Genomic DNA, 25,199 nt, shown 5'->3' with positions numbered 1-25,199 from the left:
CAAAAGTGAACCATTTATTTCTTATATGCATGTTTTTTAATGAAAAAATAGATTTGTGTAGTTAAAAAGAACATTATGTGCTTGTATAACACTGATTTCTCTGGGTTCTTGATATTCCTTTTCTATGTCTTGAAAACCTACTGAGAGACTGTCTCTGAAGGTGGCATTTAGCAGTGTGGCATTAGAAGCCTCTGCAGTTGTAATCCTTCTGAGCATCTGTTCTTGGAGGTCTTCAGGGCAGGACACCTAGGTGCTTGCTCTGGCAGCAAGTCATGGTCCCAGCACTCAAGGACTGACAAGGTCTAAAGGAGAATAATCCTGATACTGTATTCTGAATAGATTCAGAAGATCCCTACTAGGGTGAAACACTTGCCTTGGTTTGTTTGGAATTTTCTTGGTTTTAAAATAAAAAATCTCATGTCCCAGAAACCCCTTCAGTCTTGAGAAAACCAAGATGGTTGGTCACCCTACTCCCTAGGCTTCTGTTTAAACATTTTCAGGTTGATTCACAAATCTGGGGACAAATGCTCAATGACTCCAAGCCCAAGGGAGGCTCAGCACACTCCCAGTTCTGAGTCTCTTAGCCCTGTGTCCTCATCTCTGGGGTGAGATGGTTAGATTAGATGATCTCTAAGGCCTTGCTAGTCAGAGTGCATTGGTGAGACCTGGGACTAGATGCAGAGAATCTCAAACTCAGCCTAGACGTTCTGAGTCAGGACCCCTGGGGAATTTATACTCAAGTTTTAGAAGCACTGCCTTAAGATCTTTCTAACTTGATCTTCCAGATTCTATCCCCAGTTATTTGTGTTCAGTGACTTGATCTCTGTCCCAGAGCATTATAACTTCATTAGGAACATGTCAGAGCTAATGAGCAATTTGAATTCCACGTAGATACAAACTTTGTGGCATTTCGTGGAGAAAGGACTGATTTGCTGTGCTATTTTCCCTGGAGCGTGCACCCTAAGAGTTGATTTGCAAAGCTCTCACAGTCCCCATCTTTTGGGGTTGCTTGCTGATGGGGATCTGATGTGGCACATGGTCCCTGCCCTCTTTCCTTTCAACATTTAGCCCCCTCCTGCCTCCTCAGCCCAGGTGCCTAGAGGGTAGGGCGTGAGGTCTGCACAGCTGCCTAAACGGGGCACCCCTGCCCCCTAACTAAAAACTGAGTACTTGGGGCGTGAGCTCTTCCTCGGAGGCTCCTCCTGGCCCATGTTCACTATAGGTTCTGTGTTTGACATTGACAACCTTCTTCCCTCACTACCTTTTCCAAGAGTGATGGGCACTTCTGGTTTCGTAGCTTCCTCTGACTTCATCCTCACAGTTGTGTTGACCAAGGCATAGAAATGTTTAAAGTTGGCAATAATAATTAATATTTTGGTGAAGAAAAGTTTCCTACCCTCTACAAGGCAGAGTCGAAGTTCTGTTTTGTTAAAAATAATGACATTTTAGTCTGGGTGAGTTCTCTCTCACTACAAGTTCTAAAATGTGCTTTCTTAAGGGGCCACTGGTGTTCAGGATAGCATTTCTTTCCTGACTTCTGTTTCTACCAATCTCTTTCTCTCAAACCTCATCCTTCCTGATAAGACCAGAAAGTGGTAGCTCTACCAGTAGAAGTCAGGACCTCATTTCAGAAAAATGTCAGCACCGTTTGCTCCAGAGGCCTCATCATGGCAAAATAGCTCACATAGTCCCTGGATTCATTGATCCTAAATTTCTTCTGTGTAGAGATGCTTACCTGGGACAAGGATCGTGTCACCAGTAGGGTACTGTGTGCTCCTTCTAGACCTCCTTTGTAAGCTTTTCTTCCTGACCCTTCAATGCTAGTGTTCCTTAAGATTCTTCAAGAAGCTTTCAAGCTATTCTCTTCCCAAATGATCTGGACTGTTCCATAGCCTCAGTTAACATTCACTGATGGTGCTTTATGGAAGTCCAGACCCATTTATCCAACTGCCCTTAGGATCTGCCCTGTCCAGTATTGTAGTCACTTACCACAGGTGGCCACTGAACACGTGAAATGTGGCTCATCCAAACGGAGATGTGCTGGAAGTGCAAATTATGCATCTTGTCTCTAAGACTTTGTATGAAAAAAAGGATGTAAAATAGCTCAATGATTTGTTTATATTGATCATCTTGAAATGATAAGATTTTGAATATATTGGGTTAAATATATTATTAAATTAATTTTATTTGTTTCTTTTACATTTTTTAATATGGCTATGATAAAATTTAAGGTTCTATCTGTGGCTTGCATTTATGGCTTGCATTGTATTTCCATTAAGTGGTAGTGCTTTCAATATTTCTGTTAGAGTATTCAGCAGCCATCTCAAACACAACCTGTCAAAACCAAACTTAAGGTCTTTATTCCATGGACCTATTGGGTGTTAAGAATCTCTGGGTGTTCAGACAAATGATGCAATTACCTGAACCAGAAATGGGAGTTATCCTTGACTCATCTGCTCACAGAAATCACCTACCATGTCCAGTCCATTTCATCTCCTAAAAAAAAAATCCCTTTTGAGTTTTACTACTTCTGTCCTTCCCAACTTCTCTAGTCCAAATTAACACTCAGATGCCACCTGTTTAACTGCAGCGGCCACTTAGCTTGCCACCTTGCTGGGATCCTGTCCTTAAACTTGTGAGTCTTTGTAGATCAGATCTGGTCCTGCCATCCACACATTCCCTTGCTGAGGCTTCATCAGGGCCTTCCCAGTGCCTCCCAGTGAAAGCCTACCATTTTTAACGTCTCAAGGGCACTTCATGACCTACTCCTTTTTGTGGTATACTTCTAGGATCCTTTCTCAATGCTCTGCCCTCCTTTCCCTAAATTTTAAGCTTCAGCCACACTCAACTTCTTTGTGTTTTTTGATCCAAAAGGTTCAGCTTCCATGAACTCAGCATGAAGGTAGTTTACTCTGGTGAGCTTCCCTGAGCTTTCTGCACAGCATTGTATCCCTGCTGTGTGCTGGCTGTCTGTACTTTCTCTAATCAATACTCACACTCCTACATAGCTTGTAAATCACCCCTCCCTTCTCATTCATGGTAAGTAGGACAAGGACAGTGGGATTTGTTTGCTTCTATTATGGTACCCAATACCACGTTGAACATAAAGTGACTCAATAAAATTAGTATTGAATACATAAATATCATTTAAGAAATTGTGGACTCCCCCAAATCTTCCTCTCATGTTCTTATTGTCCATTTCTCTCTTAGGACCTATTTATGAGGAGTCCACAGCACTTAACTTTTCTTTAGAAGATCCAGGATTAAAATACTATCCTGTCGTTATTTCTAAAATTCCTAGAAACATCAAATACTTAAGAATATCCTTTCATAATGTCTTCTGGGCTTTTGCTTGCCTGGGGCTGTCAGTTGATCAGACAATTTATTTTAACAGCTGATTTCTTCTCAACCCCGCCCCTACCCCACCCCTACTGAAATAGCAGTTTGCATACATTTGCAAGCATTTTCTTTTCCTGGTGGTATAGATGCACAGAATTGTGATGGGGAGAATGAGAACCAACTTTCACAATTACCATCTGGGAATTATTTGTTTTTTTGGTTTAGAGCACTCTACAGCTCTTTCAGTTGATACAGATTTATTCAAATATCAGTAAATCAAGCCTTGATCTGTCTTCCAATTATGTACTGAACCGAATGTGGGGGAAATTAAAAGAGTTTACAAGATGTTGTAGGTTGGCCAACCAGTCGTTCTGAGTTTTAATAGGAAGTACATAAAAGAAAGTCTGGCTATATGCATATGTTTGAAATTATTTTTCAAAGGCTGAAGAATAAAGAAGTAATTAAGAATCATTTGTGGGTATAAATCATAAACCACCCTCCCTCCGCCACTTCCTAGGTATGTTCCTGGACAAGTTACTTCACCTCTTTCTGCTTCAGTTCTCAAGACAGTAAAAAGAGCAAAATGTTACTTCACTCACGGGGTCGTTGTCGGGCACGAAGTAAGTGCTCAGTAAATGTTGTCTTTCGAAAGCCTCTACATTTATGATTGATAAAACAACATATAAAGTTACTACTAATAGAATAAAATATAGATAATTATGTTTCTGAGAAACAAATGCCTGGCAAGGGAATTAAGTTTGTTCAAATGAAACTTAATCCAATTCTTGAAAGACAGGGAACACTTTCCAATAGTCACGAGACATCACACTGATCCAGAAACCTCCCAGAAAGTCGTGGAATCTGGAGTCTTTCCAGACACAGTTTTTGATTCACTCATGCCCCCAATGCTTTCTGTTTCTTCCTTCCTATTTCTCCTAGAAAAGGTTAATGTTGTTGTTGATCACCTTGATTCTTAGATCTTGCTTAATATCCTCTCCTGTAGAGCTTACATTCAGTGTTTACCTATGGAACTGCTCTTAATGTGTCAGTATTCAGAGTACGAGGCACCCCCTGCCTCTTGAATGTAAAAGTAAAGAAGAGTTCAAATGGAAATTGTGGCCTAGCTTTTCCTCTAACAATCGCCTAACTCTCTTCCTAGGGATAAATAGGCATAGCATCACTAATGGTATCTTTTCAGTTCTCAAAAAAATAAAAAACATGTGAGACAGGGAAATTCCAAGAAGTTTTATCCTCTCTAGGCAGCAGAGGTTACAGAAGTAAAATAGAAGAAGAGCTAAACCTAAAAACGGAGCCCAAACCAAGGAATAGCATCAATAATACTCCACGGTTATTAAATTTCATGAATAATAAAGGGGCCCAGGGGTGTGCTGGTACCTGTTTTACGACTAGAATAAAAAGCCTGATTTATAGCGTTTGCCTAATTCCTTGGTGGAAATACTCTCACATGACTGGGCTAAGGCTAACATCATGATGTCACTGAACATGGAGTTGGGAAGAAGGGCTGGTGTCGGTCAGTCCTACCGTACCAAGTGTGCATAGGGATAAAAGGGAGAGTGGGCTTTGTAACTACCTGCCTGCATGGAATTGTTTTTCAATATTCCTGACAAGTAGTTGTCTACCTTGCAGTTGTGTAGCTCTAAGGGTAGTATTCTCATGTTCTGAGATAGCCATACCAACTTCATCCCACAGATTAAGCTAGAGATGCAATAGAATCTAAAGTATGGGTAGATAGAGTATAGATAGCTACTGCTTCTCTTCAAGGATGAAGGTATAACAGGCAAGAATTTTTGTCAAGTATGTTGCAAAAACTGTAAATACTATGTCTGAGGAGATGCTAGGCTGATTTGGGGACTTAACAATCATTATTGCTTTAGCTGACTCTGAGAAGAGATAAACAGAAATATACATCAGCAAAGTCATGGAGAATGACTTTGAATCCTCCATCATGGAGGACCCATGATGTCAGGATATACCTACCAGAAATGCAAGGATTATTATTTTTCTGTTGAAGCGTAGTTGATTTACAATATCGGGCCAGTCTCTGCTGTATAGCAAGGTGACTCAGTTATATACATATATATGTTTTTTGTAAACATTCTTTTCCATTGTGGTTTACCACGGGATAGTGAATATACTTCCCTGTGCTCTACATTAGGACCTTGTTGTTTATCCGTTTTAAATGTAATAGCTTACATCTACCAACTTCACGCTTTCAGTCCATCTGTTTTCCTTCTACTCCCTTGGCAACCACACGTCTGATCTCTACATCTACGAATCTATTTCTGTTTTATGCTATGCTATGCTAAGTCACTTCAGTCGTGTCCGACCCTGTGCGACCCCATAGACAGCAGCCCACCAGGCTCCCCCGTCCCTGGGATTCTCCAGGCAAGAACACTGGAGTGGGTTGCCATTTCCTTCATTTGAGCCATATTTTAGATTCCACATTTAAGTGATATCATACAGTATTTTTCTTCCTCTTTCTTAGTTTACTTAGTATGATAATCTCTAGCTGTATCCATGTTGCTGCAAATGGTATTATTTCATTCCTTTTTATGGCCAAGTAATATTCCACTGGCCATAAAAATCATTTTTATCCACTCATCTGTCAATGGGCATTCAGTTTGCTTCCATGTCTTGGCTATTGTGAACAGTGCTGCTATGAACAGAGGGGTGCATGTATCTTTTTGAATTATAGTTTTGTCCAGACATATGCCCAGCAGTGGGATTGCTGGATCATATGATAATTCTGTGTTTAGTTTTCTAAGGAACCTCCGAGCTGTTTTACACAGTAGCTGCACCAGCTTACATTCCCACTAACAGTGTGTGGGTGAAGTGAAAGTGAAAGTGTGAGTTGTTCAGTCCTGTCTGACTCTTTGTGACCCTATGGAATGTAGCCTGCCAGGCTCCTCTGTCCATGGAATTCTCCAGGCAACTATACTGGAGTGGGTAGCCATTCCCTTCTCCAGGGGATCTTCCCAACCAAGGGATCAAACCCGGGTCTCCTGCAGTGCAGGCAAATTCTTTACCATCTGAGCCACCAGGGAAGCCCTAACAGTGTAGAAGGGGTCCCTAGAAATGCAAGATTATTAAATCGCATGGCTTGCATCCCTGGACTTGTTCTATTTTTTATGTGAATTTAAGGATTGTTACAAGTTTGGGGCAAAGACTGAGGGTTATGATTTCTTTTCCCTTTTTAGGTTTCTTACTCAGAAGGAGAAATATTTGTTTCTCCGTCAATAAGAGTGTATACAGAAAACTTCTTATTGATACACATCAGATAGTACTGGGTGATGGCAGATAGGTAGATAGAATAGTCATCTTCTGACAAAGGCTTCTTTTTTTCTTTTTGTTAAAAATGTGTTTGTTATTGTTATTTACCAATGGGGAGAGGCAGTTTATTTATAAGCCACAAAAGCAAGGGGATAGCACAGTTAGTTAGCAATCTGTGTAAGATGGGCTACTTATGCAAAAATAAGACTCTTCAAAACAAAAGACGTGGAGAGCCTCTGACAAGAACTTCTTAGGAGTCCAGTGTATTTTAAAGATGCTAGAGAAAAATAATAGGAGAAGGCAATGGCACCCCACTCCAGTACTATTACCTGGAAAATCCCATGGACAGAAGAGCCTGGCTGCAGTCCATGGGGTCGCAAAGAGTGGGACACGACTGAACGACTTCCCTTTCACTTTTCACTTTCATGCATTGGAGGAGGAAATGGCAACCCACTCCAGTGTTCTTGCTTGGAGAATCCCAGGGACGGAGAGTAGTGGAAAGGGTCGCATGGTGGGCTGGTGGGCTGCCTGGTGGGCTGCCGTCTATGGGGTCACACAGAGTCGGACACGATTGAAATGATTTAGCAGTAGCAGAGAAAAATAAAGCCACAAAAATCTGTTGGCTGTGCTCAACATTTTGATTTTGTCTTATTTGTGCAGTAAAAGATGAGAGTAACATCAGCAAGCATGAATATCCAGGCGATGCCGACAGCACCATTTGGGGCTAGTTATTATGATGTGTTGGCTTAGGAGATGCAAAATTATAAAGGGTTTACTTCACAATTGTTCCAAAGAGAGGGCATTTAGAGCTCAGTGAAGTGTTTGTCTTAATACACAGAGATTAAGTGTAAGCCAATGGTAAACACAAACCGGGGAGTTAATATTTGTTCTCATTGGTGTTGTTGATTACCTAACAAATCCTCTGTGGGCAGTATACACTCAACAGTTCCACATAGTATCTGGGCACTAAATTACAGAACTGTTGATGCAACGAGTATTGTGACTTGGGACTTTGGTTGGGGAGTTTATCAAGTGATAAACTTGATATTTATCAAGTGATAAACTGTTATATTTCTAAAGGAAGATGTCCCTGAATTAAAAACAGCCTTGGTGATTTAAAAAAAAAAAAAATGCTCCCTCATAGAAAAGGAAAATCTTGTAGTTTTCTTGTCTTTTTGATTGTATCCAGGAGCTGTTGTTGACACCAAGGTAAGGGTTAACATTTCAAATGGACTGGTTGCCTCCTGATTTCTTGCACATAAAACCACGCGAAGTTCGGGGAGAGACTTCTTCCCCTAGTAATGAAGCTCTCTGCTGCTAATGGCCCATGCAGACTCCCTTGGCTCCTCCAAATTAGAAGTACTTCAGTGTGCTCCTTTGCTTCATTAACAGTAAAGAGAGGGAGATTGGTGGCTATTTAGGGCACGGGGAAATTAGTGGCTATTTAGGGCAAGAGAAAATTGTCGTAATTATGGTTGGTAAATTCTCTTCATGGTATTCTTCTATTCTGAATGTTCTTTGGGTGCTTTTCAGAAGAGCCCACCACTGGCACCGCTGGCATTTGGCCTAGAAGGACGGGAGCTGATTTGACTACGAATTTTTGGCCCTCAGGGTGACAGTCAACACAAGGCGTTTTGCCTCCTCGAAGACTGGTCTTTGTCATTCGGGTTTGGTTTTCAGAATGCACATGCGACCCTTTCCACTACCAACTGTGACAAAGGAGTATTTGATAACCTCCATCTCTACTTGTATCGCTCTAAAGAAAGCTCATGCCATCCACAAATGCCTGTGAAATTGTGTCCCATATGAACCTCTGATGATATAGATGGGGCAGCTTGGTAGAATCCGAGCAGTGTATGAAGAAGGAGGAGGAAAGAATGATTTAGGATCACAATGTGCTATGGTTGGTTCTCCAGTTGATCAAGGAGTTAGCATCAGTTTGGATACTGGTTGGAAAAATCAGTTTGGATACTGGTTGGAAGAATCAGTTTGGATACTGGTTGGAAGAAGGGGATCAAAAAGAAACTACAGAAGTCCTAAAGATAAGTAGAACTGAACTGATGTTAGCATTTGAAAATAGGGTCATGTGTATAGGGGTCTTTAGAAACTGGGGAGTATGGCCTGAAAATGACTCCTTCAGTAATTGCTATTACGATCTGTAGTAATGGAATCTGGATAAATTAGATCCTAAAACTGATTTGTAAATGTCATACTGATAGAAAATTAAGAAATAATTAAGTCTCATCAAAGTGACCAGGGGGATTCCTGAGGCCTCACTGCTGGAATGAAGTATTTCTGGACATAAACATGATGTCTTAAGAGAAGAATGACAAAATATGGGTTGGTAAGGCAAAGACAGTGACAAAATATAGACCAGAGGAATTAAATGGGAACAGATGGATGCATTTGAACAAATAGAATTCTTTTGTTCTATAGTTAAAAATAAAACCAGGACTCTAATCTAAAAATAGTTTAACTGAGAACACTCCACTTGGATAGAAGAAATCTAAGTTCATAAGGAAATCTTCGCATTTTCCTAAGCCAGGCCCATTGTTAGTGCAGTTGCTTACATGTGTGCAGAGGAGGTTTTCTGACCACTCAGTTCAGTTCAGTCGGTCAGTCATGTCCGACTCTTTGCTACCCCGTGGACTGCAGCATGCTGGGCTTCCCTGTCCATCATAACTCTTGCAGCTTGCTCAAACTCATGTCCATCAAGGCAGTTGATGCCATCCAACCATCTAATCCTCTGTCATCCCCTTCTCCTCCTGCCTTCAATCTTTCCCAGCATCAGGGTCTTCTCCAATAAGTCAGTTCCTCGCATCAGGTGGCCAAAGTATTGGAGTTTCAGCTTCAGCATCAGTCCTTCCAATGACTATTCAGGACTGATTTCCTTTAGGATGGACTGGTTGGATCTCCTTTTAGTCCAGGGGACTCTCAAGAGTCTTCTCCAACACCAGAGTTCAAAAGCATCAATTCTTCGGTGCTCAGCTTTCTTTATAGTCCAACTCTCCCAAAGAAAGACAATGCCAAAGAAGTTCAAACTACTGCACAACCGCACTTATCTCACACGCTAGCAAAGTAATGCTCAAAATTCTCCAAGTGAGGCTTCAACAGTATGTGAACTGTGAAATTCCAGGTGTTCAAGCTGGATTGAGAAAATGCAGGGGAACCAGAGATCAAATTGCCAACATCCGTTGGATCATTGAGAAAGCAAGAGAGTTCAAGAAAAACATCTACTTCTGCTTTATTGACTATGCCAAAGCCTTTGACTGTGTGGATCATGACAAACTGTGGAAAATTCTTAAGGAGATAGAACTACCAGACCACCTCACCTGCCTCCTGAGAAATCTGTATGCAGGTCAAGAAGCAACAGTTAGAACTGGACATGGAAAAACAGACTGGTTCCAAATTGGGAAAGGAATACATCAAAGTTGTAAATTGTCACCCTGCTTATTTAACTTATATGCAGAGTACATCATGTGAAATGCCAGGCTGGATGAAGCACAAGCTGGAATCAAGATTGCTGGGAGAAATATCAATAACCTCAGATTTTCAGATGACACTACCCTTATGGCAGAAAGCAAAGAAGAATTAAAGAGTCAGAAAGAGTGTTCTTTCTGATCACTAAAGATAAATGTTCAAGTCTTCTTGGCAAATATCTTATTGATAATGAGGTTGACTGTATCAAGATCTGATAACTTATCATCAAATGCTTATCTCTTTTGATTAATACATTTACAAGAAGTATTCTAACACTCTTGTTGTTTTCTGGGTAGACTTCCCTGGGACAAAACATCACTGAACAGCCAGCAGCCAAAGTGTTCTAATCTACTTAACACTCATTTATTGATTCAACAAACATTTGTTGAGCACTCACCATGTGAAAGACAGTTTTATTTCTCATTGCAGATTTTAAAATGGAAATTCTGATTTATCAGTGAGTATTTCTTGGAATTTTGTCTTGTGATTCATTTTCCAGAGCCAGTGTCTCTGTGAAAGCTAAAGGGCTGCACTTTCAGAACCTGAGATGCTCGGAATTATTTTCGGACTGTGGGGAAATTCCACCTGATATATTGACCTTGGTACCCATGGTGGCCACCTCATTTGCCTCTTTGGGATTTCAACTTATCTCTTCTTATCACATTTGTTTTACATTTATTTCCCAGAAGCCTGTCTTCATTTATTAAATATATTAGTTGGGCCAAATTGTGCTGGATGATATCCTGGGATGCTGGGACTCATGTCTTCGTAATGATTGAGGGGGGATGGCCAGACAATACAAGGAAGAAAATTAAGCCTTCTCCAACTTGTCTGAAATGAAAATTTAGGAATAAATTTCATACATGGAGAAGGAATTTGAGGATGTGAACTCCCCATAACTGGAAGAAATAACAAGATAAAATCTGGAGGAAATTCCCATAATGGGTTGGATGTTAGAACAAATGATCCCCATATCCACTTTGAGTAGGAATATGAGCCCAGATTTCCATTAGTTCTAATTTAAATCTTGGTATACATGAGGGAAAAAAAGGTCCTTCATACCCCAAACCCAAAGAGAGGAAGAAGCCCCTCCATTTCAAGATTTTTTTTTTCTTTTGACCACACCACATACAGTATCTTAGTTCCCCCATCAGAGATCAAGCTTGCATCCTCTGCAGTGGAAGCACAGTCTTAACCACTGGACCACCAGGGAATTCCCCACCCCAAGATTTCTAAAGGTTCAGTGAATGCTGTGTAGAGACATCTGGGAAACGGTAGTTCATTTATTCCAAATGCCCTGAGTATTCTTTATCCCTTTTTATCTATTAACAGATGAAACAAACACATTTTCTTACAAGAAAGAATGAAAGAAAAGAAAGTGAAGTCGTTCACTTGTGTCCGATTCTGCGACCCCACGGACTATAGTTTACCAGGCTCCTCCGTCCGTGGGATTTTCTAGGCAGGAGTACTGGAGTGGGTTGCCATTTCCTTCTCCAGGGTTTCTTCCCGACTCAGGGATCAAACCTGGGTCTCTCATATTGTAGGCAAATGCTTTACCATCTGAACCACCAGGGAAGTTTTACAAGAAATATACATCAATTACTATATCACCAGGGCTAAAGCTCATGAGAGGATGTGAGCGTGTTTTTAAATGACCAAATATCCTGGATAAACCTTGAGACAATAAAATAACTAGACAGAGTGGCAAACCAGGTACATCTGAAGTTCTTTCTTCGATGAGCTATAGGCAGACTTACTGGGCTTGAGATGGTTATTGAATATATCGATTATCACGTTGTTTCACAGCTGCTACAGGAGATACATACTGTTGTCTCCATTTGAAAAAAAGAGAAATGAAAGCTTACAGAGGGTAAGTGAGTCCCCAGAATTCATACACTTAGTTCATGCAGATATAGACTTCCAATTTACACACAGTTAACAATGGTCCCCAAATGTTTAACACGAAAACCAGTCTCCTCTTTATACTGTGCCACTCAACTGTAAATTGACTTTTGATTTGCTCACGCCACCCCTCACTTTGAAAACCCAACATCCTCCTTCATTTCATTTCCTTCTACTGTGAGAATTTAATTATCTGCCTGCAGCAACATGCCACAGTTGAAGATTCTCATGAAAACTAAACCAAAGGGGAAGGACAGTCATATTATGTGTGTGTGTGTTTTTTTTTAACTTTTGCTTTAATTTTTCTGTCACTTTGACTTTCTTTTAGGGTCTAAGCAGGTGGAAAAAATGTATTTATGATCTGGTAAAGACTTAAAAAATCACTTTCTAGGAGAGTTGACTCATTGGAAAAGACTGATGCTGGGAGGGATTGGGGGCAGGAGGAGAAGGGGACGACAGAGGATGAGATGGCTGGATGGCATCACTGACTCGATGGATGTGAGTTTGAGTGAACTCTGGGAGTTGGTGATGGACAGGGAGGCCTGGCGTGCTGCAATTCACGGGGTCGCAAACAGTCGAACATGACTGAGTGACTGAACTGAACTGAACTGAACTGATGGGGAATAAGGTGTAGAAACCCAAAACTTTGTTTCTACCTGTGACGCTCACATAGTACGTTTGCCATCCTCTGTCTCTATTTTCCTCATGGTGAGATACCATTCTTCTAGAAAACTTTTCTGTAAATTGGGAAGTTGGCACCAACTGCTTTGGGGAGAGCTCCTCCATGCAGTTTTTGTTCGTATTGTTGTTGTTTATTGTTTAGTCGCTAAGTTGTGTCTGACTCTGCAACCCCATGGACTGTAGCCCTCCAGACTCGTCAGTCCGTGAGATTTCCCAGGCAAGAATATGGGAGTGGGTTACCATTTCCTCCTCCAGGGAATCTTCCCAACCCAGGGTTTGAACCCGCATCTTCTACATTGCAGGCAGATTCTTTACCACTGAATCACCAAGGAAGCTTTTGCTCGTATAACAAATATGGTTTGGGTACCCATCTTGTGCAGAGTCCGATGCCAGGGGGCAGGATACAGAAAAGAGGAAATGTCTCTAACTTCAGGATGTCGCGGTCTTTGTTAACAAGCAAAACTGCAAATCCCTCTGGCACTGAGTGATCATGTAAGGCCACGAGAGAGGTCTCAGGGTCCTCTTTGTTCTGGGGAAGCTACTGAGGCCATTGCTGCTGGGCAGTTGGAGGTGGACTCTGTGAGTCCAGGCACATCAGGCTCTGGGCGTCAGCCACTACTCCCCAGAGAGATAACTAATAACTATATAGTGTGTGTTCTGCTGCTGATAAACCTGGGCCATGGCAATATTCTGACCATGGACATTTCTCTGTTAAAATAATCGTATCTAGTCCTGGCCTGTATGAACTCATTAGAGTGGCATTGATTAGTGGCCTAAGATCTGAGTGTTACAGGCCACTGCAGATCTGAGTGGAGCACACATGATCCAACAGCACTCTCCCACTGGGCATTTTGACCCATGGTGTGACTTCTAAAACCTCCATAAGCACTGGGGAGACATAATGGAGAAAATGGGAGATGGCTTACAGCTGATGGGAGAGGAGTGCCTTAGATCCAGGATGGACAAAAGCTTACCACCCACTTTTTTCTTTTAAATCTCCCTAGAGCCAGTGCCCTGAAAGTTTCTCAAGATTTAACCATAACGGACAGCAGAAACAAGACAACCACTGTCAGTTATGTGCATGACACTCTGTCTAACCCTTATGGCTGGATGGCCCTGCTCTTGGATCAAGAGACCTACTCCCTGCGATTCGAGAGCCCTTGGACTAGCAGCGCTCTGCAGGTAACCCTGACATCCACTCGCTGGTAGATTCCTTTCCCCAGGGGTTCCCAACTTTCCTTCTGTGACATAATAGTCTGCAGGTATTAGCCTCTTCTGGTGCTGATCAAGCAAACTGCAGCAGAATTTTTGCCAGATGAATGTAACCTGAATTTGAGATATGATTTTTTTTTTTTTAACTTGAAACTTGTAGAATCTGTTTAAACCTCACTTTGAACACAATATGATTCTGCCTGAAAATTTAACTTTATTAATACACTGACAAATAGCTTCTAAGCATCCTATAGATATGCAGTCCTATGTTACAGGTTAAGAACCAACCTACCCCAGGGAAGTGTTTCATAGCCAAAAGGAAATATCTTCCCAAGGCATTTTTACATTACACACTGCCACCTTGTGGTCAAAGAGTAACTTGCAATGAAGGTCTGTCCTTTCCATTGTTAGGTTGAAGGAGTCAGATGGTTAGGGGAGGGATGGTAGGAATAACCATGTGGAAAATGGGTGCATTTTCCAAATAGCCCACTGGATTCCCTCAAGCTCCTTTTCTTCCTTTTAAGCACATTTCTTTCTTTCAGTCTCATCACACACACTTTCTTCCTAACGGTCATGAGATTAGTTCTTAGGGAGCTGGAGGCAGGCGTGCCATTTGTTGTTCAGTCGCTCAGTCAAGTCCAACTCTTTGTGACCCCTTCGAATGCAGCACACCAGGCTTCCCTGTCCTTCAATATCTTCCGGAGTTTGCTCAAACTCATGTGCATTGAATCAATAATGCCATTCAACTATCTCACCCTCTGTTGCCCCCTTCTCCTGCCCTCAATATTTCAAAGTAGAATCTTTATGATACCTTCACCAGGGCTCTCAGGAAGGGTGCCCACCTCTCTCTCCTTCCCTTGAGGTTCCCATGAGAACATTCTGGAGAGGTGAAGGCAGTAGAATGGTGACTCTGGAGGTGGACACCTGGGTTTCTGTCCCAGATCAGCACTCGCCTACGTCATGATGTGGGAAAATTTACTGAACCTCCACCTGCCTCAAGTGTCCTCCTCTATAAAATGGGGACAGCACTAGTAACAGTTCCCAGGGCCTTTCAAGGATTGAATACCTGGATAGGAATGATACCTGAGCACGTGGCGAATGCTCAGCCATGTTAGCCGTTACTATTATAAATGAATGGCACTCCTGCCAATGCCTGCTATTTGAATCTTGGGGAAAACTGGGTGGGAATTCTAGACGTGGCTCTGTCTCTTCCCACTGGTTAACCTGAGACAAATTACTTCGCTCATCTGAACTTTGGTTTTCTCCTCTAGATTGTTAAACAAGAAGAGGGCTTCTCTGGTGGCTTAGATGGTAAGGAAAGTGAAAGTGAAGTCACTCAGTCATGTCTGACTGTTTGCGACCCCATGGACTGTAGCTCACCAGGCTTCTCTGTCCACGGAGTTTTTAAGATGGTAAAGAATCTGCCTGCAGTGCAGGAGACCTGGGGTCAATATCTGGGTTAGGAGATCCCCTGGAGAAAGGAATGGCAACCCACTCCAGTAATCTTGCCTGGAGAATTCCTTGGACAGAGGAGCCTGGTGGGCTATACTCCATGACCAACAAAGAGTTGGTCACAAAGATTGAATGATTAACACACACACACACAAGAAGAACCTTACAGCTTTCAGTCCTCACATTGTATGATTTTTGTAGCTCTAGTTATGAGATTATTGTGCAGTAAATTTAAGTAAACCCATTTCCCACAAGAAAAGTACCCGGTGTGAATGGTCCTGTTTCTAAACTACTCCATCCTGTTCTTTGTAACTCTTTTATTGGCAAGAGTTTTCCTTTCTAAAAGAGCACTTTTGTACTTTTCTCTCACTTCAAGTACTCAGCAACATTTGACAACTTTGCTCCTGGAAATTACCTGTTGCTGGTGCACACAGACGTGTGGGTTTACCCTGACATCCTCATAAAGTGTGGGAGTCATGTGGGGCGGTCCCTCTCATCTCTTCCATCGCCTGGCCAGGACCAAGGCTGTGACTGGTTCTTCGACAGTCAGTTGAGACAACTCACCTATCTGGGTAAGTATGACTGAATGAGCATGTGGAGTGCATGTAGTCAGAAACCACTCTTCCTTTTGGAATTTCATTGGTGCTGCGAAGTGATGAAGAACTGAAAGGAACACCTGTGTGCTGTGATTAGGTGATTGTGCTCCGAAATCAGACTGCCTGTGTTTAAATCCCAGCTTCAGCACCTGCTAGCTATGAGACACTGAGCAGGTATTCTTTCTAAGCCTCAGTCTCCTCCTCTGTAAAATGGAATAATAAAAGGGCCTACATGAAGAACAGGAAATTAAGTAAAGGATAAGATGTAAAATTCTTTAAAACAGTGTCTGATCCAGAGTGAGTGCTTAATAACCTGTGATCGCTATTCACATTTTTCCTTCATGTTAAGCATTGTATTTGTAGAAAGGTCAACTGCACATGTAAAGACAGGGTGGCTGGCTGCCATCACAGGGACAGGGGACAGCAAAGAGTGCAAGGTGACAGAGAGGCAGGATGAAGAACGTAGTCAGTGTGGAAGGTGAGAAGCTTTGGAAGGCAATCTGAGGACAGGAAGATGAGATGTACAGAGTGCTGAGGACAGGGGGATGGGCTGCCTCATCCTGTGTCAGATGCAGCATCAGGGTGCAGGATCCAGGGGCCTTGTTTCGTGGAACCAGAAACCCTACTGTGACTGCTCAGTAACAGGGGCCGGCAGGATTTCCTTACTTTCTTATTGTGCCTGTTTCACGGAAGCCGCGTATGTGACTCAGGGCCATAGATTTCTTTTGACTTCCTGGAGCTCATCTCTTATTGCCTTTCCATATTGTTTCACTGATCACTCTGAGTGCCATGATGTCTACTTATGCTAACCTTAGCTCAGTGGTCTGTAGGAAGGAGAATCTGAAAAAATGAGTCTCTAGAATGACAATTTTGTTACAAATTAGTCTTCATAGATCTTGGTCTAATTCAGGACCATGTCAAGCATGGGAAGACCCAGCCTCTGCCATGAGCCAGACTTGGCCCTAAAGGCTTAGAGAGCTGGTAGGTGTCCCAAGTTCCACGTCTCCATCACTCGTGCCTAGCCATAGGTCGGCTGAGTCGGATCACACTTGGGCCCTGGTACTCTTACATTTTCATAGCACGAGAGAAGAGAGGAGGGTGTTTCCCGGGTTCTTAAAAGTGTTTGCCAAGTGGATTGCTGCATATTTCATTTGCACTGAAATGTACCATCCAGATTTTATTTTGGATTTGATCCATCTATAAATGTAACCTCAAACTATAAAACTTCAAGATGGACAGAGATGCCTGACACCATTTTACCACTAAAGTCAAATACAACCATTAAGTAAGAGCAAATAGTTGCTGTTAACTTTAACTGTGGCTATTCATTTCATGTATATTTTGAAACAAAATTTTAATTTCAAATTGCTCTTATTTTAAACCTTAACATGTTTCTGAGGAGCCTGTCTTGTTCATTGATGGGATTTTGTTCACGAATTGCACTCTAGTTTGAACAGTCAAAAAAAGCAAGCATGATAAAGGAACATTTGTGGCATAGAGAACAAAAAAATCAAGTCATGCAGTTACAGATTTTTCTTCCTCTTTGATGGCATTATTTATTGAATTAATAGCAAGTTATACTATTGTGCTGTATTTATACATATGTTCTAAATGCACGTCTGTATAAGTGTGTCTGTATTTATATGTATATTTGTATGTACATATAGAGGATGTAGGTGAATATTTCAATATAAGCCATTTTTGTTAGGCAGATGGCTTTTATTAATTAAAGAGTCTTTGTATCAGAATCCTTTAGTATCTCCACTTTTGAACAATGTGAGTTGGTCAAGGAACAGGAAGTCACCGGGGGTTGATGGAATGTTTAATAAAGTTAGGGACCCTTGTTCCTTGGAGAGGATTTCCAGGACTCCAGGTCGTGACTTTCCTGGTCATTTGTGCCTTTGAGTGCGTGGAGTACATAGGTGACGAGAGCCAGTCCTGTTCCCATTCCCGGGCTGGCACAGTGAGGACGTGAGGGTTCGGGAGGAACCAAGGTTCACAAACAGGTCCCCCATGGTGGTGGCCCGTGCAGCGATATTGGGTTGTGTATGATGGGCTGTGACTTTGTATACCCTCTGTGTAAAGTGTGCACCACCACCGTGAAGTTGATGAGGAGGCGACCATGTTTTCCATAGACCAACCCCACTACGGCAGTGACATAGTTGTAGCTGACGCCTCACAAAGGCTCAATGCAGTAGTTCCAGTTACATATTGATTAGCTTGTTGTGAAAGTCACTCAGTCGTGTCCGACTCTTTGCGACCCTATGGACGATACAGTCCATGGAATTCTCCAGGCCAGAATACTGGAGTGGGTAGCTGTTCCCTTCTCCAGGGGATCTTCCCAACCCTGGGATGGAACCCAGGTCTCAGATTCTTTACCAGCTGAACCACCAGGGAAGCCCTGATGAGCTTGTTACTTTCGCCTAATTGTTTTTTGGGCTGTGCGACTTTATAAGTCTGTGACGGGGTAACTTACATAAAGTACATTTAATCTAAGAAGAAAAGAGAAGACTTCACAGTCAAAGTAGACATATTTCTGGAATTAAAAAAAAAAAGAAAAAAAAAACTCAAAGCATTGTGTGTACAGAAAGTTCATTTTATTGTAAGGGAGCTGCTTGACCTCCTCCAGGTCCACTGAGCTTCCTGTCAGACTCTGGGGGGTGGGCGTCGGGGAGACATTGCTCTTTTACCCGCCGGCCTTCAGTTCGGAATCCTGCTCCACTGATGTTTGGCTGGCCTTCACTCATTCCTTGACCACTTCTAAGTGGCCCTTCTTTTGTATTGTTTCTTCATAACCCTACCACATCCTCCTCGGAGAGGAAGTTTTAAAAAAATCCCAATTATCTTCATTTCCTCCATTTGGCTCCTTGGTGTATGATTTAAGATGCCTGACTCCTTTCCAACCCAGCGAGATTGGCAGAGGGTGGAACCCAGGCATTCTGGCTCCTGTCTGTGCCTCTCCACTAGGGTGTGCTGCCCACTCAATAATCGTGGACCCCTGACCAGCCAGGCTGGGGGGTGCCCGGCAGGTTTCCGGGGGAACGCTTCTCACTGATCCCCAGTGACAAAGAAAAAAATCCCGCACATACAATATTCTTTGACCCTTCCTTTTTTCTTCTTTACCAAGGCAAGTTTTGCCTTTGTTCGGCAAACGTCTTTACAGAAAGCAGCTTCTTTGGAAAGCTCACGGCCAGAGTTTGGGGCTTCGGGCTTTAATCAGTGGCTGGCTGGTTATTTTACCTGGGGCATGGAATTATAAATGTTCGCTTCCTCTGTGGCTACATCCATACAATGAGGTTAAGCTTACTTATCTATTGGAATTGTGGTACAAAACACCCAACCTCTTCAAGTGTGATTAGCATGCGTTGTTACTTCACTATACACTTTCTCAGTAGATGATTTCTCTAAAACGGTTCTTTCTTCCCCCACCTCCGCCCCCACCCTGAAGATGAACAACCTCAGGTGCCTTGAACTCAGCGTACCTGTCATAACTTGTCTGCAAGAGTCTCATTCTATTTTCCTTGACTAGCTTTTGTAAGATAACAGATTCATGATAACATGACATGGATGATATATGGGTCCCCTGATTGAAACTTAATACCACTTAAGCAATTGTTACCCACAGACTAAGATAACCTCGCTCATTTAAAAACATCTCTCTTAAGGAGATTGGTTCAGGTTGCCTTTCTAATGCCCCTGAGATTTCTGCCCAATGAACCGCTTAAACACAGACCACGAGTGAAGTCCTTGCGTGCTATAGTTTGTGTGAGGGTCCCGGAGGGGCAATATTTGCTAGAATAAACTGTTATGAATGGCAGTCACGAACTGTCACTTCTGCGCCATGCTTGTGACAGGTTTGACTGTAAAACAAGAGTTCCTTTATATTTTCAAAGTCGGAGTCAAATCCAGAGAACCCCTTTTTCAGTTTCCGCTCTTGGATTCACCAGCACTCCCATCTCTGCCTTACGCATGCAGTCAGATTCCCACTGCCTCTGTCCCTGCAGTTTTTTTTTTTTTCCCCAGGAATGTTTCAGTTCATGGTGAACTATTTTTATTTTTTAGTTACATTAACGCTATGAAATAATTAGTCAGCTAATTAATCTGGTGTACAAGCTTTGTAGGATTCTTCAGCTGTCAGTCAGGCCCAGGCCCGAGGCCTACATCTAGTCTCAGCACTCTCGCCCATGTGATTCCCGTTGCCATGGCTACTGGGTACATCTGCTGACACCCTACTCTCTATTTATTGCTTAATTAAGAATTTCACGCTCAGCCCTTATCTGCCTCTAAGAACAAGCGCACACTGTTAAGAAATTCCGAATTTAGGCCTGGGCACAAGGAAAGCCTTTCTTGCGGGGCTTGGCTGGACTGGAGCCTCCCTAACGATCTTCTCAGCATCCCAGCCGCCACCCTTCAATCAAAAATCATTAAATGGGGCAGAGATAATGAGCATGTAGCGTATCAAAGAAGGATGTTTGCTTGGCCCAAAGGAGGAAAAGCTGCTAGGCCCCATGCTCTGCTCCACTTCAAAGGCAGAGGAGACCCCTTGTCACTGGGGCCTGATAAAGCCTCATTTGTTCTGGGCTTGACTTATGCAAAAGGTCTGGTATGTCAGAGTCCCATCTCACAGACGTGGGATTCCCTCCCCCGGCACCACTTCTTGCCTCCACCTCCAACGGCCCCCTCCCTGGCCTTCCGCACACGCTCGTGTGTCAGCTCTTAGGCAGCTGGGCCCCCCAAAGCATCAGGCGGAGCGTGTAATCACTGACTCCACGCTGACAATGGCCACTTGTAGGGGGGTGGCCAGGAGGAGGTCTTCATCACAATAGGAACACAATTATTGCAGCTGCTAGGGAGGGCTATGCTTCTTCCTGTAGAAATAGAATAGGACTTGCCCCAAACAGGAGGACAAGGTTGGGGGGAAGTGGTGGGGGTGGAGGGGGTGGAGAAAACAATCCTGAGTTGATTATTCATATTCTGACTCTTGGAAGCCTGATGCAGAACCAGTGGGGTCCCAGCAGCTGTTCCCGCACCGTCCTCTTCTAATAATCGTGCATTCTGTCTGAGGTCAACTTACTTTTGACCCCGTCCTTTTTATACAGGGACGAGGCTCTTTAGGGCAAACTGTTGGGTTGTGGCAGGGTGCATTAAACACTCACAGCCCCTTCCCCTTGCTCTATCCCCCGCCCAACCAGCAGCCGGTGATAAATTCATATCAGATGCCGAGCTATTCACGCTCGCCCTCCTGAGTTCACACAGCCCCCACTCGCGCAGGGGAGATGCAGCCGAGCTGGGATATTGTGCGAGGTGGCAGCTGAGAAAGTCCGCCTGCTAGGCTCAGAGGCTCCCATGTACCACCTTCTTCTCATCAGACTGAAAAACAGACACGTCTAGCCAGGCTGGCCACTGCTTATTTCCAAATGTCCCACTCACCAGGATAAAGACAGGCTCTTTGGCAAGAATCCGGGGCTGTTGTCCATGAGGGCAAGAGGGCTGTGGATAGAAAGGCAAATGGACTTTATTGTCTGTTCCTATTACTCCAGAGAACTTAAGTCACATCACACTGAAGTCTCAGAAAAGATGCTTTAATTTGAGAGATCCTGAAAATAAGGAGTGTTTTCCCAACTGCCCAGGTTTCTCTCTCCTCAAAGCGCTAAGGTCCTGGGATGGAGCTGACTGCTATCTGGACCCTTCTGTTTCTCAGTGGGTCTAGGAAACCCCATGCAACTCCTCTAGGAGGAATCTTGCCAGAATCTAAGGAGGGAAGACTCAGCTGGCTCCCCAGAGCTCTTGGGGAGGATTCTGTGAGCAGGGCAGAATCATAATCCTTTGAAACTCTGTACCCATTCCCATGTTGAGGCCCTCTGAGGCAATCTATGGCATTCTAGTTAATAAATTAATTTACATTCTTATAGAAAACTCATTCCCCAAAGATCCCCCAAGGATTTTGTACCAGTAATATAGAGAGTTGACTTCAGGGACTTGCATGACAAACCTTTATGGCAAAAATAGAATGGAACAGGAGCTGTGGATGTGAGAAGTGATTTTTGCTTCCCAATTACAAGCAACTTCTCCAAAAGGAGAAGGAAGAAATGGAGAAAAGGAAAGAAAGAAGGAAGGAAGGAAAACCCAGGAGTCAGAATCAGATACTTTTTCTAGGAATCACTCAAGATTAAGGAGCTCATTCTCAGTGATGCTGGTGGCTGGCTTTGGTTCATGCAGGTCACAGGTGGTATAACCAGTATCGTGACTTGGATTTTCTGACTGTTTCAGTACTGTTTCTAGTATATTAGTGTTTTGTTTTGTTTTAATCCAAGCTTATGTTCCTACCCTTGTAAACCAAATCTTCTTTCTTCTATTTGTAGGAAAAACCTATACTTATTAACAATGCTTCTTAAACTTTAAGCATTAGAGTACCACCTTCGTACTTTGTCACATCCTACCTCCCGTACTATTACTTCCTTGATAATTTTCTTAAGTCGACTTCCACACTGTTTTATTTTTAAAGTCCATCTCTTTTTAAGCAATAATATCCATAAAATCATGGGTTTAGTGACCTACTTGCTTTCTCTAAAATATATTAACATCCATAACTATTAAAACTTTTATCCTACTAACATCATCACATTTACTTTATATTTTGGGAGTAGACTTTGACCTTCAAGTTTTTGGTATAAATGATGAAAAGTAAGAATTGTGAATGTAAGGATCTTTTTTTTTTTTTTTAAATTCTGGGTCCCTTTCCTCATTTGCTAAGAACACCTGCCTCTGAGTAAAAATCACATTTTGAGAGTAGGGTACGAAAAAGGTTGTAAACTTCCTTCCATAAGCGCTTTCTAAGTGTGCCTCCTGGGCACACAGCTGGAATGCTTGCTTCCAGGTTCCCTGTCCCCTGCCAGAGGCTCTGGTTCTGTAGATCTGCACAGGGCCCAGGAATCACGCACCTGCTGCGCAAGTGCAGCCAACATTGCTCTGAGTCAGAATAACAATTGTGATTGTTCTCTGAGTTAATTAAGAAGGTATAATTGAGCTAACTCTCAGGACTGTTTAATGTAGATATATTTGTCGACATCTCGATCAAATTCTTTTGCTCTTAAAAAATTACACCCTTTAAAGAATGAATGTTGGGAGTAATAGGAGACTCTTAGAAGGATTTTCATATCCTATTTCTTTGAAGGTCTTGAAAAGATCCTGAGTGATGAGGGCTAAGGTGACTCAGTGGCTGTCTCTGAGAGGCTGGAACCAGACAAGAGTGTGGTCCTGCAAATCAAGTTTTAGCTGCCCAAGAACCAGTTAACAAAAAAGCCTTCTCTGTGGCTGGGTGAAAGAAGTGATTTCTAGGGAGCAAGAATTGAACAGGGAGGGAGAAGCAGAGCAGGAGGGTACAGGAGTTGTGAGAAGTGGTAGAGGCCAACAGGGCAAGTGAAGATGAAAATGCCAAGAGAGGATCAACCCAAGAGCTGGCCCATGAAGATGGTGCTGGAAGTGGGTCCAGGGCCCACAGAGATGGAAAGCAGGCATGAGTTGATAAGACTGGATGGAACTCACAGACACAGAAGTAGTTGCTGTCTTCTGTTCTGTCCACATGCAGATAGAGGGTGACTCATCCTAGATAAAGGTGGGCTGAGGGAGAAGTCCCAGGGTGTGCATAGTAAGTTGCCTACATACAAGCGAATTGAGTTCCATAATTAATGCGTAACTTGTGCATAAGTCCAGCAAAGTTAACCTAGGTACCCAACTAACACAATCAGCTATATAGTAGTGTACTGTAATGGGTTTGTAATACTTTTCACACAATACATAAAAACCGAACAGACCCCCAAATAAAACATTTTTAAACTTGCAGTATAGGACCTTGAAAAGTACAGTAGTACCATACAACAGCTGGCACACAGGGGCTGGCGAGTGAGCAGGCAAGAAGAATTACTGACTGGAGGAGGGGAGGAGGTGGGAGACGGTAGAGCTGAAGGAGGGTCAGCAAGAGGAGACGGAGGGCAAGGAGCAGTTTCAGTGACACCTGACGCCGATGGCCCTGGCTCTGGTTCCTTATTGGAACAAGATGCACTTGCACCTCTTTGAAAGTTTGCAGCTTGAAGGTTTGTATGTAGGGAGACTTACTGTACAATCCTCAGAGGCCAGGTGAGCAGGGGATAGAATGAAGAAGAAAACAGGCGAGGGATCTATTGCTAAGATGCCAGATGGTTTTTCTTTTCAGATAGACAGGTACTCTTCCCCTCCAAAATTCCAAGAGAAAATGGGACCTGCTCTGGGAGAGAATCAATTAATTTTTCTCTTCCCTAGGGCCCTCATGAGGACAGAATTTGCCAGCACAACACATCACTCTGGCAGGCACTAGAATCAGATCTACTTGAGTAATTCCTCTCTCACCGGGAGCCATTTTCTTACACGTTTTTCTCTTTCTCCTGGATGTCTGTGTTTATAGCAAGCTTAGATCATATAGCACTCATCAGAATAATTTGGCCATAATTGACCCAAAGACTTCTTTTCTTTTTGAGGACCAACCAGATATTCTTACAATCTGGGAAGGATCAACAGCAGTGAGTTTCCATTGATAAACAAAGGAGATTAACCGTTCTCATCTTACAAACACAAAATCAGAAATCATAAGCACTGAGAAAACATATGTACAGTATCACAGCTTGTGTTAGGCTCTTAAACTCTCCCTGAGTCAATACCTTTAGTCTCAGATGATTTTTATCCTTCTTTGTATGTACCCAAATTGGAAATGACACTGCATTTATACTGTCTTTTATAGAGTCAAAGCACTTTAGCAAACTTTAGTGGATCTGGTTAAGTTGCTTACAACTTGGAATACTAGGGCTCATCATGATTAGGTGCAGCTGTCAAAAGAGTAAAAGCATTTTTTTTTTGGTTTTGTTAACTGGCTCCTAGAAAAATGAGCATGTCTTAATAACAGTATTGATGATGACTCACATGTATTGTTCATTGAAACCAAGTCCTGTGCTAAGTGTGTTACCTGGATTATCCCATCTTTTCTTCCTGATCACCCTATGATGTAGGTAATAGGATGATTCCCATTTTTAGAAGAAGTGAGTGAGGCTCAGAACTTGTCAGTTACCCATGTAGAGGACCTGGAAGGTCTAGGATTCAAATCCAGGCTGCTGAATTTCACCCACAAGCTTCCTGTTTACTCTCTGTGGTCTCTCTCAGCCTAGAAAGAGTGTTTGGGAAGAAGCAGCCTACTGCATCAGCGCACGTGCTCAGAGG

At 42.8% G+C, this 25,199-nt stretch overlaps 1 protein-coding gene across 4 annotated transcripts in view; it reads left to right on the top strand.

Annotated features, from left to right (window-relative positions):
• The window catches only part of PKHD1 (PKHD1 ciliary IPT domain containing fibrocystin/polyductin), a 443,703-nt gene that overhangs the window by 215,096 nt on the left and 203,408 nt on the right, over positions 1-25,199 (top strand). For all 4 annotated transcript variants that reach the window (XM_061398409.1, XM_061398410.1, XM_061398408.1 and 1 more), the window contains 2 exons: positions 13,698-13,875; positions 15,734-15,929. In XM_061398409.1, the coding sequence (XP_061254393.1) occupies positions 13,698-13,875; positions 15,734-15,929 (374 nt within the window). The remainder of the gene's footprint in view (positions 1-13,697; positions 13,876-15,733; positions 15,930-25,199) is intronic.

Source organism: Bos javanicus, chromosome 23 (genome assembly GCF_032452875.1).
Source record: "Bos javanicus breed banteng chromosome 23, ARS-OSU_banteng_1.0, whole genome shotgun sequence".
Taxonomy (NCBI): Eukaryota; Metazoa; Chordata; class Mammalia; order Artiodactyla; family Bovidae; genus Bos; species Bos javanicus.
Note: the sequence above shows the minus strand (reverse complement) of the source record. Positions and strands in the feature narration are given on the sequence as shown.